A 15,636-nucleotide genomic window follows, 5' to 3' on the forward strand; every position below is an offset into this window, starting at 1 on the left:
AGGCAGGCAGGCAGGCAGGCAGACAGCGGTGCAGCTGAAAACCCTGCCGTAATTGCCGAACCGACTGTCTTTTCTCTTGAATCAAAACACCCATTGGAAGCTAGATAATTGGGGTGATGCAACAGTCAGTTCAGTATTCCATAACCTAATTGTGTGGTTTGAGTAGCATTTGGGATAGGAGACATTTTGATGCTGCTAATGAAAGTGAGTTAACGGCATTCAGATTTGTTTTAATCTTTCCAAACTGGGGAATTACTCAAAATCGGAAATCTTCCTTGGTTTTGGATCACTGTTGGTGAAGATTAGTCTTCAGAGCACTTTCCCACTGCAGATTTGGTCAATGTTGTTAACCTGACGCTGCCAGATGGTGTGTTAAACTACTGTTTGGAAAAGGGCAGGCACGTTCAAAAAATACCTGGCAGGTGATTGGATGAACCATCTGTCTATCACCATCTATCATGGGGCTCGCTTAATTCTCGCTGTTGTCACACCTAAATCACAGTCCTCTCCTTGGGAGGGCGACCAGATGGATTTCTTCCAAGGTTACATCAATGTATCTGTATAATAACACTAGCGATAGTTATCAAGGTGTACATTTATTCTCTCGCTGTTTGATTTATTTTCTGGTCAGATGTACGCATTTTCAGTGCATAGAACTATTACACACAAGAGCAGTCAAACGAACAGACTTAAATATTTAACACTTTATTTCTCCCCCCACATCTTGTATTAGAAATCCCTTAAGCCATTGTGGACTGCACGATTTTTTTTTCCCCTTTGCTGCCGCTCATAAGGCAAACCATGGCCCCAATCAGTGCTGCTAATGAAGTGTCATCATCGGCCCCTGAACCTGTGCTAAAAAGGCCTTGACTTTAAACGCTCCTGTGGCAGCACTTTTGCGGCTGTGCAGCAGCTTCTTTGGCCCCGTGTATTCCCCTGGGTCTCAAGGCAGACGCACTTCAAGTGGATTTGTTTTAACCCCCTTCAGGAAGAAGGAGGTTACTACGTGTTTGGAATGTTTTCTGACTGTAGCGGCGTCCGGTGTAACCTGAGCGTGAGCATGGGGGCATTTGACCCCTAGCGCTCCTGGGTATTGACCGGGACCAAGACAGCTGCTGAGACAAACGCGTTTTTAATGGGATGTACAACGCCCGGTCCTGGCGGCATTCCGCTCCCTCCCATGCACTGTGGGCAGAGCGCCGCGGTTTTATTTGCAGTGGATAAGTGTTAAGATCAGCAGGAAGAGTTTGGCCACTGCGGCTATCGGAGTTTCCCAACAGGGTCACAGTCAACACATGCCCAATGACTGAGAGCCAGACTGAGACATGAGCCAGGCGTCGATGTTTAGCTTGAGCGTCCAGGATGTTTGAGAAACAGGTAGGATGGCAAATAAAGTGCATAGGAAGTACATTCAGATAAGATAAGGAAACTTCTGAGTTTGCTGTGGAAGTGGTCTCAGAAGAACAAAGGCAAAAGGGTCAATAGTTTAAGGTGTGTACAGAGCATTGACAGTAAATATAGGTACAGAGGGAAAAACAGGCTCCTTTCGTCTGGACCAATTTCCCTCTCACTAAGAGGAAATGTTGCAATATATACTTTTTTTTATATCTTTGGGACACAGTTGCTGAGCGAGAAGGCAAACTGTGTATTTTATAATTGCCCCTGCTTTGTAGTGCGGCAGGCACTATATGCTTATCTCAGCTGTTAGAAACGATGACATAATCCAATTATTGTAGCCTGGAGAGTGAATTGATTTGAAAATACAACAGGAAATGTTTCCACTATATAGACTTGAGACTTCTTGGAATGCCTTTGCTTACATAGAAAAAAAGCATTGTTCACTCAATGTATTATCTCACTAGGTTTTGGACGCAGCAGAAAACAAGGTTGTGTGTATCTTAGGATTAGCATGACTCTGAATGACAACCAGCGTTAACAGTCTGCGATGTTTATTCGTGCCTTATGTGCAATCATGTTTCCTCAGCCTCGGGGCTTTGCCAGTGACAATATGGGCTGTCAGAGAGCAGCAAAGCGCACGCGGGTGACTCGATACAGCGTGAACGCCGGGGCCAGAATACAGCTCTGCTTTTGTGCGAAAACGAGCTTTGTGTACGTCTTATTGTTATTCTCAAATCCTGATTCCGTCTGGTGTCGAGCCTTTGAGTGTGAAGTGGAGAGGAACAATGCCTGAAGCTACTGTCTGACAACTCTGCTGATCCTTATTATAATGACGCGAGCGCCTGAAATCAGATCAGACCGTCTGAACACACACACACACAGGACACACACAGTGTACACACACACACACACACACACACACACACACACACACACACACACACACACACACACACACACACACACACACACACACACACACACAGTACACACACACACGCACATGCACACAGGCACACACACACACACACACACACACACACACACACACACACACACACACACACACACAGGCGCCTCCCAGGTATAATTTGGATCAGGCTCTTGAGGTGTTTAGGATGCCGCCATCCACTGAATAAATGGAACGTGAAGAGCGGAGAGGAATAGGGGCGGTGTCAAGCCGTCAGATCTCAGGGAAGGAGGTGATAATGAAACGTCTGGGCGCTGATGGAGGAGTAAATAGTAAATAGCTCAGAGGCAGGCAGCAGCAGCGCTGCCTTGGCTGGAAGAGTAAAAAAAAAAAAGTGGCACGAGAATCATTGCCACTTTCGCTTGAGCTATCCCTCCTATAGGTGTTGAATGGAAGTATGTAAGGTGCCTTTACTTCCACATGACTGAGTTAGTACACTCCTCCAGTATATACAGTACTTCCCACATGACTGAGTGGAGTTAGTACACTCCTCCAGTCTATACAGTACTTCCATATGACTGAGTGGAGTTAGTACACTCCTCCAGTATATACAATACTTCCCACATGACTGAGTGGAGTTAGTACACTCCTCCAGTCTATACAGTACTTCCACATGACTGAGTGGAGTTAGTACACTCCTCCAGTATATACAATACTTCCCACATGACTGAGTGGAGTTAGTACACTCCTCCAGTATATACAATACTTCCCACATGACAGAGTGGAGTTAGTACACTCCTCCAGTATATACAATACTTCCACATGACTGAGTGGAGTTAGTACACTCCTCCAGTATATACAGTACTTCCACATGACTGAGTGGAGTTAGTACACTCCTCCAGTATATACAATACTTCCCACATGACTGAGTGGAGTTAGTACACTCCTCCAGTATATACAGTACTTCCACATGACTGAGTGGAGTTAGTACACTCCTCCAGTATATACAGTACTTCCACATGACTGAGTGGAGTTAGTACACTCCTCCAGTATATACAGTACTTCCCACATGACTGAGTGGAGTTAGTACACTCCTCCAGTATATACAATACTTCCCACATGACTGAGTGGAGTTAGTACACTCCTCCAGTATATACAGTACTTCCACATGACTGAGTAGAGGTAGTACACTCCTCCAGTCTATACAGTACTTCCACATGACTGAGTGGAGTTAGTACACTCCTCCAGTATATACAGTACTTCCCACATGACTGAGTGGAGTTAGTACACTCCTCCAGTATATACAGTACTTCCACATGACTGAGTAGAGGTAGTACACTCCTCCAGTCTATACAGTACTTCCACATGACTGAGTGGAGTTAGTACACTCCTCCAGTATATACAGTACTTCCCACATGACTGAGTGGAGTTAGTACACTCCTCCAGTATATACAATACTTCCACATGACTGAGTGGAGTTAGTACACTCCTCCAGTATATACAGTACTTCCACATGACTGAGTGGAGTTAGTACACTCCTCCAGTATATACAGTACTTCCACATGACTGAGTGGAGTTAGTACACTCCTCCAGTATATACAGTACTTCCACATGACTGAGTGGAGTTAGTACACTCCTCCAGTATATACAGTACTTCCACATGACTGAGTGGAGTTAGTACACTCCTCCAGTATATACAGTACTTCCACATGACAGAGTGGAGTTACTACACTCCTCCAGTATATACAGTACTTCCACATGACTGAGTGGAGTTAGTACACTCCTCCAGTATATACAGTACTTCCACATGACAGAGTGGAGTTACTACACTCCTCCAGTATATACAGTACTTCCACATGACTGAGTGGAGTTAGTACACTCCTCCAGTATATACAGTACTTCCACATGACAGAGTGGAGTTACTACACTCCTCCAGTATATACAGTACTTCCACATGACTGAGTGGAGTTAGTACACTCCTCCAGTATATACAGTACTTCCACATGACAGAGTGGAGTTACTACACTCCTCCAGTATATACAGTACTTCCACATGACTGAGTGGAGTTAGTACACTCCTCCAGTATATACAGTACTTCCACATGACAGAGTGGAGTTACTACACTCCTCCAGTATATACAGTACTTCCACATGACTGAGTGGAGTTAGTACACTCCTCCAGTATATACAGTACTTCCACATGACAGAGTGGAGTTACTACACTCCTCCAGTATATACAGCATGGTAGGGAGGTAAACGAGGGCATTACATCCTTCTCTGTCTTCCCTCTTTAGGAGTAGCTGTCCAGTGGGCGTTTGGTTTTGTGTGTGTGTGTGTGTGTGTGTGTGGGGTGGGCAGCACCTGTCCCTGCCAGTGAGAGGTCGATGCCGGGGGTCCCCAGGAGGGCTCTCAGCAGCTCCAGCGGGTTGTGGGCTCAGATGGTTTGGATCGCTCTTAGCTACATACTGGTGATGTCAGCAAAAACAATGGGTATGAGAACAATGTCTTCTTTCCAAGCCAGCAAACCAGCAGCATGATCCAATGAACTTAGAGCCCTCTGGACACCCATGTACGAACTCGCAGTACAAACACACAATTCCCACCAGATACATACAAGTGAGAAGACAGACGAGTGCAGAGGGAGGTGCAGCCTGTGTAGACTGCCACATAGAACCAAGACCTGAGGAGGTGCAGCCTGTGTAGACTGCCACATAGAACCAAGACCTGAAGAGGTGCAGCCTGTGTAGACTGCCACACAGAACCAAGACCTGAGGAGGTGCAGCCTGTGTAGACTGCCACATAGAACCAAGACCTGAGGAGGTGCAGCCTGTGTAGACTGCCACATAGAACCAAGACCTGAAGAGGTGCAGCCTGTGTAGACTGCCACACAGAACCAAGACCTGAGGAGGTGCAGCCTGTGTAGACTGCCACATAGAACCAAGACCTGAAGAGGTGCAGCCTGTGTAGACTGCCACATAGAACCAAGACCTGAAGAGGTGCAGCCTGTGTAGACTGCCACATAGAACCAAGACCTGAGGAGGTGCAGCCTGTGTAGACTGCCACATAGAACCAAGACCTGAGGAGGTGCAGCCTGTGTAGACTGCCACATAGAACCAAGACCTGAGGAGGTGCAGCCTGTGTAGACTGCTACATAGAACCAAGACCTGAGGAGGTGCAGCCTGTGTAGACTGCCACATAGAACCAAGACCTGAGGAGGTGCAGCCTGGGTAGACTGCCACATAGAACCAAGACCTGAAGAGGTGCAGCCTGTGTAGACTGCCACATAGAACCAAGACCTGAGGAGGTGCAGCCTGTGTAGACTGCCACATAGAACCAAGACTTGAGGAGGTGCAGCCTGTGTAGACTGCCACATAGAACCAAGACCTGAGGAGGTGCAGCCTGTGTAGACTGCCACATACAACCAAGAACTGAGGAGGTGCAGCCTGTGTAGACTGCCACATAGAACCAAGACCTGAGGAGGTGCAGCCTGTGTAGACTGCCACATAGAACCAAGACCCAAATCCGTGATGTCATCATGTTGGCCGGAGGCTGAGTTTGTAATGATAAAGAGTGTTTATATGGCCAGTTCTGAAAGTCCTAAATATACACACTTTTAACCACAGAAGTGAACTAATTACCAATTAGAATCAGCTTTGGTTGAATAGAATCTATGAAATTCATTGGTATTTATTTTGACATTCGATTGGTTGTAGTTTATTTGTGCAGTGATGAAACATAGGAGTAAAGTGATTAAATACAGTGCTAAAATAAAATGAGGGGGGAAAACAGAAATAAGACACGTAAGATTGCAAAGTTGTGAAGGTATACAGTAGGTTTTAATACAATGGGGGAAAACATCAGGCTTATAGAAATATCTCACCTCAAAACAAACAACGGAATTGAACAAACAAGTAAACATCCAAAGCAAACAACAATAAGAACAACAAAAATCCAATTGACAAGCAAGGACACAATTGGATCGGATCACAGAATTAAATAGCAGAGCACAAATTGTAGAAAAGAGTAAACGCAACAAGATAGTGCATAAAGTGACATGGGCAATTAAAAAATAAAAATCAGTGCGGTAATTAGTGAGAAAGTTTCTATGCATATCAGCAGCATACAGTAATACTGTAGCTTGACTCTATGTGTCCCTGTGCTTTTTTCCAGTTCTCATTGCCACACACACACGCACGTGCGTGCACACACACACACAAGCACAACAAAGCACAATTCTACAGTGCGATAGATACATTTAATTTAGCCGAGCTTATTGGCAATGCTCACAATTTCCCCACATTTGCCCTGGGACATGAATTAAGATAACTCTTCTATTATGCAGAAATAAAGGTGCGGCAGCTGCCACCCGAGCATGAAGAAGTCATAACACATATTACACCGTTCCCCCTGCATGCAATAATAAAATATAGAAATACAAAATACAAATGCACAGATAGCGATCCACAGAATAGCTGCTAGTTTCCCAGGGGTGGACAGTCTATACACAAAACTGTCCACATCCTTCAGGCGTTGCCTTTTGCCTGTGATGACTATGGAGAAGCGTGTCCTTTCATGCAGAGGTAATTGCTGTTTGATATTGACTCTCCATCCGGGGAAATGTTTTGGTGGTTTGGGGCTGTAAAACATGAGAATGCTTGTACAGCAGGATTACAGTTGTGTATTTACGGTCATGTGTCAGTTGCCTGTAAATTCTTCTGAAGCTATGATTATGAGCTACAGTATCCTCCTGGACGCCCATAAACCCTATCATTATGCCCCACCTGCCTCCCCATTCATTCTGATATTCGAACAGATGTCCAAAATATTTCAGCAAAAAAAAAACGGATGTTGACTCGAATCCACAGTCTTGAGTCGCTCACTTCAGAATCCCACTTTGATATGAGAATTCAAATGGTTCTCACATTCTGCGACATTCGGTCACCTCGCACAGATGATTCTCTAGTGAATATATGCGGCTGCCACAGTACATGTATGCCTTTGAGGCGAGATGTTTCTACCACACAGTGGGCAGAGGAGCATTTACCGTTAGAAAAGCCACTTAGTGCTGTGGGAATGCCTTGCAAAGTTCAAGTGTGATCAAGCAGTCAGTGGGTGTGTAGAAGTCCCCTCAGGGATGCCTGTCTTTCCCTGTGCCTCCTTCACTATTTTATATTCACACATATCCAACACAGTAAAGTCAGTGCTTCCTCTGTTTGGTGTCATGTCATCAGGGCATATTTGACTATAAATTGCCCGGCACAACTGCTGAACTGCTAATGCATACGGTGCTCTTAATTTCCATTTTCACATTGTATTTTCAATGCTTAAAGATCAAACCAATTTTTTCCCCTTTTCCATATATACACATTTTGCATAATTAGTAGGTCTGAATCTGGATAATCCTCCACTTCTGCTCTCCAGGTAACCCTAGATAGGCTGGGTGAGCATAGGCATGGTCGTGACCAGGGGTGCCAGTGGTTTACCTTTCATTTAATGGGCCGTAGCTATTTGGAGCCCACTGTTTGTCTGCTGCACAAACCTTATCTGATTACTGGACCAGTACAACAGGGCCTGAGTTCCTGGCTGCCAACCTCAGGCTACTAGATCTGATTACTCCTCCAACATGGGCTTCCAGTGCAGGCAGCCAAAACCTGCTTTGTTTGGTTTGTCTGTGGGGACAAACGCTGGCAGCTGCAACCTTCTTGATGCAGCGCTCTTTGTCTTGGGTTTGTTCTCAGCGTAGATTAAAGCGTGGAAGGTGTTTGTCCTTTGCTTGCACTTAGGGGGTAATATTATTTCAACCACAGCGATGGCTGCTCCGAGAACCACAAATCTCAAAGCTTTGTCTAAAAAGACTGTTTTACCTTTCAGAGCTTGTCTCATCTTGCTAGTATGGAGATGTTCTTGCCAGTGCAGGCTGCATCAAAATACGCTATATCATTTGAGACCCCTTGGAAGAATACGATCTGGCAGCACTGTTGACTGCCAATTCTACACAATTAATCTTTTTTTCATGCGCTTGTATTTCGGCGTGATCTTGTATTGTTTGCACAGATAACTGCATTTCCCTGCAGATCAAAGTTGGAAGAGTATATATTTAATTGTTGAATGTGTTTATTGCTTCGTTACACATGTTCGCCATTATTTTTGCCTTACACCCTTGGATGAGAGTCGGAGGGCTAAAGTACCATTTTGTAGGTGCAGTGTTCCATTGTCATGGAAACCACATCTCTGCTCCTGGCTATGGCCATTCATTCATTTGGTCACAGTTTCTCTGAAAAGCGCACGATTTCTGCTGCTCGGTAGTGGCACGTCCCTATTAGTGATAACAGATGTATTTGATCAGTTAGGAGAATCTGTGCAATTCATAGCCAAGAAATGCTTCTTTGGATTGGTTTCAGCTTTTGGCCACTCAGTATACAGTATTTCCGTACTGCTCTAATAGACCATGGCTGAATTGATTGGTTGGTGCTGCCTTGGCGGATGGAATCATTGGTTTCTGTCGGGGGTATGGAGTTTTCTCGGGGGCTCCAAAACTTTTAAATTGTTACGCTTTTGAACTTTTGAATGGCAGTACAGTGTTTAATTGTGTTTCTTCACATTCAGTTGCGTTGTATTTATTTGTTCATTATTCAACTGTTTTATGTATTTCTGCCTCTTTTTTTATTGTATGTAAAGCACTTTGAAAACTTTGAAAAGTGCTATACAAATAAAGTTGTTCATCCCTGCCGTTTAAGTCCATAAGCACTCTATTTTCGAGGCTGTTGTTACAGTATTACACTAGCTGACTGCATCTTCCAAAGGGAACATGAGCTGAGGGTCGGACCCTCTCAGCAGCCACTCCGTAAGCAGCGTGACGCGCTGTGCATCGTGGAGAGGAACGGGGTGCTGAAGGGGTTAAACAGAATAACAGTGGGTGAGTTTGGCTGCGGTGGAATCTCAGCTCATAGAAGCACTAATTGCAGTCAGGCAGGCCTGGGCTGGCACATCCAGCTCTACATCCCCCAGACCTCCTGTCAAGCCAGGCCTCCTGTCTGCCTCTCTCAGACCCATCACTATCAAAGCCAGCTTCACCACGCTCCTCCAGAAAAAGACCAGGAAACTCAGCTCTGCCTTCAGGTCCTTTTTACTCTTTGAATACATGTTGTTGCTGCTGATGTAAAAATCCCCCAAAAGCATCGTTCCAGGAAGTTTCAACGTATTTTTTAAGCGCCAGAATTATAGTGTCGACTCCCTGCTGCTGTTTCAATGGAAGCACTTCCTCATTTTCTCCGGTAATCAGTGGTAATCTCGCCCGAATATGCTCGCGCTTACAGATTCATCTCAGCAATTACATCAGGCGTTCTAGCATCCTGTTGTGAAACAAGTTGATTATGCATTACGTCCCCCTGTGCGCTTTTGCTCATCTCCTCCGATTCTTCCCCTTGTTGTTCTCCGCAGCTCCCGTCTTCTACTTTGGCAACACGGACTACGGCGTGGACGAGAGCGACGGCGTCGTGGAAGTGCAGGTGTGGCGGACGGGCACCGACCTGTCCAAAGGAGGAACGGTCACGGTGCGCTCCAGGAAGACGGACCCCGTCTCTGCTGAGGGTAGGTGTCTCCGCTCGACGTGCCGTAATTCACTCCTCTGACAGCTTAGCCGGTGAGCGCTTAGAGAAACGTAAACCACGGGAAAACAATAGACTTAAGTCGTCACCCCTGTCACCCGTTGTTTTGTGAGCTCAAGAGCCCAAGGAGATGTTAACGCTGGATTTGCCGGGTGGGTACATGACCTGGGGAATGTAAACATTGCTGTAGGTGAGGGGGGGTCGGGCTGATGTTGGGGGCTCTTTGCTGGGGCCCTTGCCTTGTTGGTACTGGAGATGCAGTGTTATGGGCTGTGGGGATGATGGTGGTTTGAGTGAGGGCCGAGCTTTAGGAATGCATTACTGATTGTTCCACGCGCTGGTGAGAGCTTTGGACTATAAGTCTGTCTGGATCCTATCTCCTCAAGCCTTCCCCCACAGCCTCTGTTATCTTCTTGCCCCAGGCAGTTCTCCCCCATTTGTACAAATTCCGAACGTCTTTAGCTCTGCCTGTGTGTATGATAGCGTTAAATATCCAGCGTCTAATCATATGCAGCATGGTGGAAACGCGGGCCCACACTAACACACATAACTGGGTCATAAGTACATGGGAAAAGCCTGCAGGCAAAGGGTGAGAGCTCTCAATACCCAGACTCTTCAAAGCATGGCAAATGAATAACCTGTTTGCGCTCGGGGAGATATCCAGTTTCCCTCAGCACCCCCTTTAATCACGCAGCAAATTCCAACTCTTCATGGCGATCTACTATGAGCGAGAAGGTGTCATTTCGTCAACACGCAGAGTGTGTGCTTTCATCTCGCATCACCGCCTGACATTCTCAAATGAATTATGAAGTAACGTGAGACGTGCTGTGGAAATCAGATCGAGCACTGTTAGTCCATTTGTGTTATAGCCTCTATATCCCCTAAGCGCTCGGTTCTTTGAAACACAGTTGACCTGTATTGTGTTGTGGGGCAGCTGGTGTGGATTATGTGGGGATCAGCCGGAACCTGGACTTTGCCCCGGGGGTCACCATGCAGACATTTCGTGTGGTCATCCTGGACGACCTGGGCCAGCCGGTGCTGGAGGGACCAGAGAAGTTTGAGCTGGTGCTCCGTATGCCCATGAACGGCATCCTGGGGGAACCGAGCAAGGCTACCATCCTCATCAACGACTCGGTCTCCGACTGTGAGTGAAAATTGACAAGCAGCATGAATGTAAAAGCATTCTAATTACTGGTTACTAGTCATTGATTTGTGCTGATGCTGATTTATTGGTTTAATTATGTTGTTCTAGTGCCAAAGGTCCAGTTCCGCGATGCTGTGTACATGGGGAATGAGAACTCAGGGCAGATCTCAGCTATCGTATACCGTAGCGGCGATATCAGCTGCAAGTCCACAGTGCGCTGCTACAGCAGGCAGGGCACAGCCCAGGTCATGATGGACTTCAACGAGAGGCCCAACACCGATGCCTCCATTATCACCTTCTTAGCAGGTGGTGTAGTGACACTTTTTCTGTTCTGTTCTTTTCTTTTCTTTTTGTCTCAGTTCATTTGTTATGATGGATGCTTGCTTAATCCTTCCTTGTCCCCTCCTTTTTGCTCAGGGGAGATTGAAAAGCCATGCGTATTGGTGCTGGTTGATGACACAGAACATGAGGAAGAGGAGGAGCTTCGTCTTGTGTTGGGAAGTCCTAAGAGTGAATCTCCCTTTGGAGCATCTATTGGGACTCAGAATGAGACACTCATTAAGATAAAAGATGATGCAGACAGTAAGAATACGCCGTTTTCCTGTTACATCTTGCTAGTCGTTGTAGTTCTGGTTCATACATGACAATCTGTCATATCAAACTGCTTTGGTAGCTTGACTTAAATGCAGAGATGGGAAGTAACCAAGTACAAATTCTTTGTTACTGTACTTAAGTAGGATTTTCAGGTATCTGTACTTTACTGAGTATTTATTTTTCTGGCAACTTTTTACTTTTACTCCCTACATTTTAACATACATATCTGTACTTTCTACTCCTTACATTTTCAAAACAGGCTAGTTACTTTAGTTTTAATGCACAACAGACCAAAACAATGTAATTGTTGTTTGTCTGTCTCTTGTCTTGCTTTCATGCATTATTTGCATATTTTTTGAGGAAAAACCATATCACACGAATTATGAATCAAAGTATAGTCTTTACTCTTTATACATCTTAAAACATGCTTGGAGGGATCTTTTAAGTTTAATAGTCTTCAAATTATATTTATGTGTTTCAGTTAGCTTTGCATGGAAACAGCCAGTAGAAAACATTTAAGAGCCTGTACCTTTTTACTTTTACTTTAGTAAGTTACTTTAGTAAGTGAGTATTTTTTACAGAACTGTACTTCTACTTAAGTAAAGAATGTGTGTACTTTTCCCATCTCTGCTTAAATGTATGCCATCCTTTCTCAGAGGCCATTATCAGGTTTGGAGAGACCAAATTCAGTGTGTATGAGCCGAAGGAAAGTGGCCAAGTGTCTGTGGTGAAGATCTCAGTGCTGCGTGTTGGAGACACCTCCAAGGTTTCTGTGGTCCGGGTTCACACCAAGGATGGATCGGCCACCTCTGGGGAAGACTACCATCCAATATCTGAGGGTAAGTAATGCTACTGGCCTGGACAGCACATTAACCTCACTCTCATCTACTGCTTCGGTGGCTCACAGCAATCATCTATAATGTGCTTGAGAAACGTTTGTGAGCTCTCTTGTATCTCTGCAGAAATTGTGTTCAAAGAGGGTGACACAGAGCACTATGTGGAGGTGGAGATCTTATTCGACGGTGTCAGAGAAATGAGGGAGGCGTTCACGGTGCACCTGAAGCCTGATGAGAACATGGTGGCAGAAACAAAGGTGAATATCAAGCCAAATTTGCATAATTATATAATTTACCTGTCAAGCCTTCAACTGCCGTCCCATAACGAGGCAGCAGCAATTTGCTCTCAATTAACATCACATCATTGCCCTTGCCTGTCAATCAACAGATGAGCAAAGCCATCATCTATATTGAGGAGAGCAACAGCATGGCGGATGTCACCTTCCCCTCGGTGCCCCAAGTGGTTTCTCTGCTGCATTACGACGACGCCGACAGGACCAGAGACTCGCTGCCTGTGGCTGGATACCCTGTCATCTGTGTCACTGTATGTCCCAGCTGCCAGAGCCATACAGATTCATGATGTACTTTTCACTCATTCCCCTTGCTAATCACTCATTCAATGATGCCTTTTTCATTTTCTTTTATCAGCAATTCCGACACAGGTAAACGGTGTTAATGAGATAGTGCTCGGTAATTGTGCACACTTGGCTCAATTATCAAGCTACTGTGAGAGCTCATCAGCAGTGTACGGAAAATGACTTTGGCTGCCAGAGTGCTTTGTTGTTTCACTAACGAGTTTGATTTCTGTTCCCTCTCAAGGCCTGCAATCCCAAGTACTCAGACTACGACAAAACCGGCTCCATCTGTGTAAGTGAGACCATCAACAACACGCTGACCCGCTATCGCTGGCTGGTGAGCGCCCCCACCGGCCCGGACGGCGTCACCAGCCCGATGAGGGAGGTGGACTTTGATACCTTCTTCACCTCCTCCAAGCTCATCACGCTGGACTCAGTCTACTTCCAGGCAGGCTCCAGGGTCCAATGTGCCGCCAGGGCCGTGAACTCTAACGGGGATGAGGGTCTGGAGCTCAGTAGCCCCATAGTGTCCATCAGCGTGGAGGAGGGTAAGTGCTTCTCTCTCTCTAGCTTCAAACATTCATCATGATAAGCAGTTTTTGGCCGAGTTTTACTCTCCCACTCCAGTACTTTCTGTCCTTGCTTTGATGCAAAAATGAAAGGTATAAAAGAACGTTATGTGGTGTATTTAAGGACAACAAAAACGTTTGAACTTACAAAGACGCTTTGAATCCCACAGCAATATCCTTTTTAAACAAGGCCAAATCGAGGGGTGAGAACCAGGGGGGGCGTAAGTGACATTTGACCAACTTTACAGGAGAGCCAAAAAGAAGAAGAAGAAGAAGAAGAAGAAAAATACAATACTTTGTCCTAACTTTGTTTATTAAATTCAATCTTTAATATAAAAACTTCGTGAACATGTGGATGACAATATACTTAATGAACAATATTTTTTACATTCATTGAAAAATATATTTTTCTAACTTTATTTTATTTGGGAGGCAGTCGTGAGGGCCAAAAGGAGCTACCTGTAAGTGCACTTATACGCTTTTGGCCCCAAATAGTTGAGTGTGTTCTGTGTCTTTTGTTTTTTGATTAGTAACTCTGGATGGGGTGAGAATTCACATATGTAGAAAGAGCTCACCAATAGCTTTCATTTGATATATATAACTCAATTTCACCCAAAATGTCACTGTCACCGTCAATGTTTGGTTCTCACCCCCCCTGCTCCTTCTATTTATGGAAATATTTGTGTTTTTAATGTGATTTGAGGTTTCATGCGTGTATGTTTTTATGTTGTTTGTCAGTTCCTAACCTAAGACAATTTTCTATCAGGTGTGATAGACAGTGAAGTGTTTTGAATCTTTGAATCTTGAATGTGAATGGTGATGTGTGTTTCTGGCATGGTTGCAGGAATGTGCCAGCCTCGAGCTTTAGGCACAGTGGGTGCTGAGCCCTTCTCTGCCAAGCTGCGTTACACAGGAGCAGAAGAGCCAGACCACCCCAACCTCATCAAGCTGACTGTCACCATGCCTCACATCGACGGTAAGAGCAGCACATTGCTATGAGAGAAGTGCCTGTCGCCTCGCCTGGATGCCAGCCATCTGTGAAAATACCGCCCTATAAATTGCGGCAGGTTGTCAGTTTGAATCCCTGGACCACCTGAGGAAAATCTCGGTGGGAAAAGTGAATGAGTGTGGTGTTTTCACACGTCACTCATCAACCAGATTCTTTTAATATGAAGCTACTTCAGTCTATTTTTCTTTAATGGCTAATCTGTCACTGCTAGGCTTTCACTGTCCACAGTCTGAATGTCTGCCTGCCATGTGTTTATCCTCTCTCAGGTATGTTACCTGTCATTTCCACCCGGCCTCTGTCTAACTTTGAGCTCACTCTGAGTCCCGATGGCACGCGTGTCGGCAACCATCGCTGCTCCAACCTGCTGGACTACACCGAGGTGAAGACGCGCCACGGCTTCCTCACGGACGCCACCAAGAATCCCGAAGTGATCGGAGAGACGTCGCCTTACCAATACAGCGCCTCCCTGCGGGGATCCGGCACCCTGCGATACTACAGAAACCTCAACCTGGAGGCGTGCCTGTGGGAGTTCACTAACTACTACGACATGTCCGAGCTGCTCAGCGACTGTGGAGGCACTATTGGGACTGATGGACAGGTAAGTAGCCCCACCTCTGAGCTTCAGCTCACCTTTGACCCCCTGTTTGTCATCTCTGGAGATGAGGCGCCAGCAGTCAGTCCGCTAAAGCCGTAGAGTTTGACCCTCCCCCTGATGGTAGGAATGTAGAATTGGCCATTACTGGTCAGTTCTCTCCCATAACAAGCCTTGTCCCTTTTCATTCCCATATCCTCCCCAGTCATCATTAATCATTTACAGGCATATTAAATCTCTGCTTGACCGGTTGGTTTTCCTTGAAGGATCCCAAAGTAAATACTAGCCTGCAGGGTCATCCATTCTTGTCATGCAGACACCATGTTAACCTCCATAGTAATGACTAACCCCAACACCTCGCTTCCCTTCAACTCCTGACAGGGCCAGTTATTTATCTTGTCAA

The 15,636-nt window shown here is 45.6% G+C and overlaps 1 protein-coding gene across 1 annotated transcript in view; it reads left to right on the forward strand.

Annotated features, from left to right (window-relative positions):
- frem2b (FRAS1 related extracellular matrix 2b) overlaps positions 1-15,636 on the forward strand; it is a gene marked incomplete at its 5' end in the record, with an annotated part of 80,508 nt that overhangs the window by 51,215 nt on the left and 13,657 nt on the right. Inside the window, 10 exons of the mRNA XM_083637654.1 lie at positions 9,748-9,897; positions 10,849-11,058; positions 11,167-11,364; positions 11,476-11,640; positions 12,309-12,491; positions 12,615-12,745; positions 12,877-13,032; positions 13,308-13,611; positions 14,477-14,608; positions 14,908-15,239. Of these exons, the coding sequence (XP_083493780.1) occupies positions 9,748-9,897; positions 10,849-11,058; positions 11,167-11,364; positions 11,476-11,640; positions 12,309-12,491; positions 12,615-12,745; positions 12,877-13,032; positions 13,308-13,611; positions 14,477-14,608; positions 14,908-15,239 (1,961 nt within the window). The remainder of the gene's footprint in view (positions 1-9,747; positions 9,898-10,848; positions 11,059-11,166; positions 11,365-11,475; positions 11,641-12,308; positions 12,492-12,614; positions 12,746-12,876; positions 13,033-13,307; positions 13,612-14,476; positions 14,609-14,907; positions 15,240-15,636) is intronic.

Source organism: Poromitra crassiceps (assembly GCF_964638095.1).
Source record: "Poromitra crassiceps genome assembly, chromosome: 5".
Lineage (NCBI taxonomy): Eukaryota > Metazoa > Chordata > Actinopteri > Beryciformes > Melamphaidae > Poromitra > Poromitra crassiceps.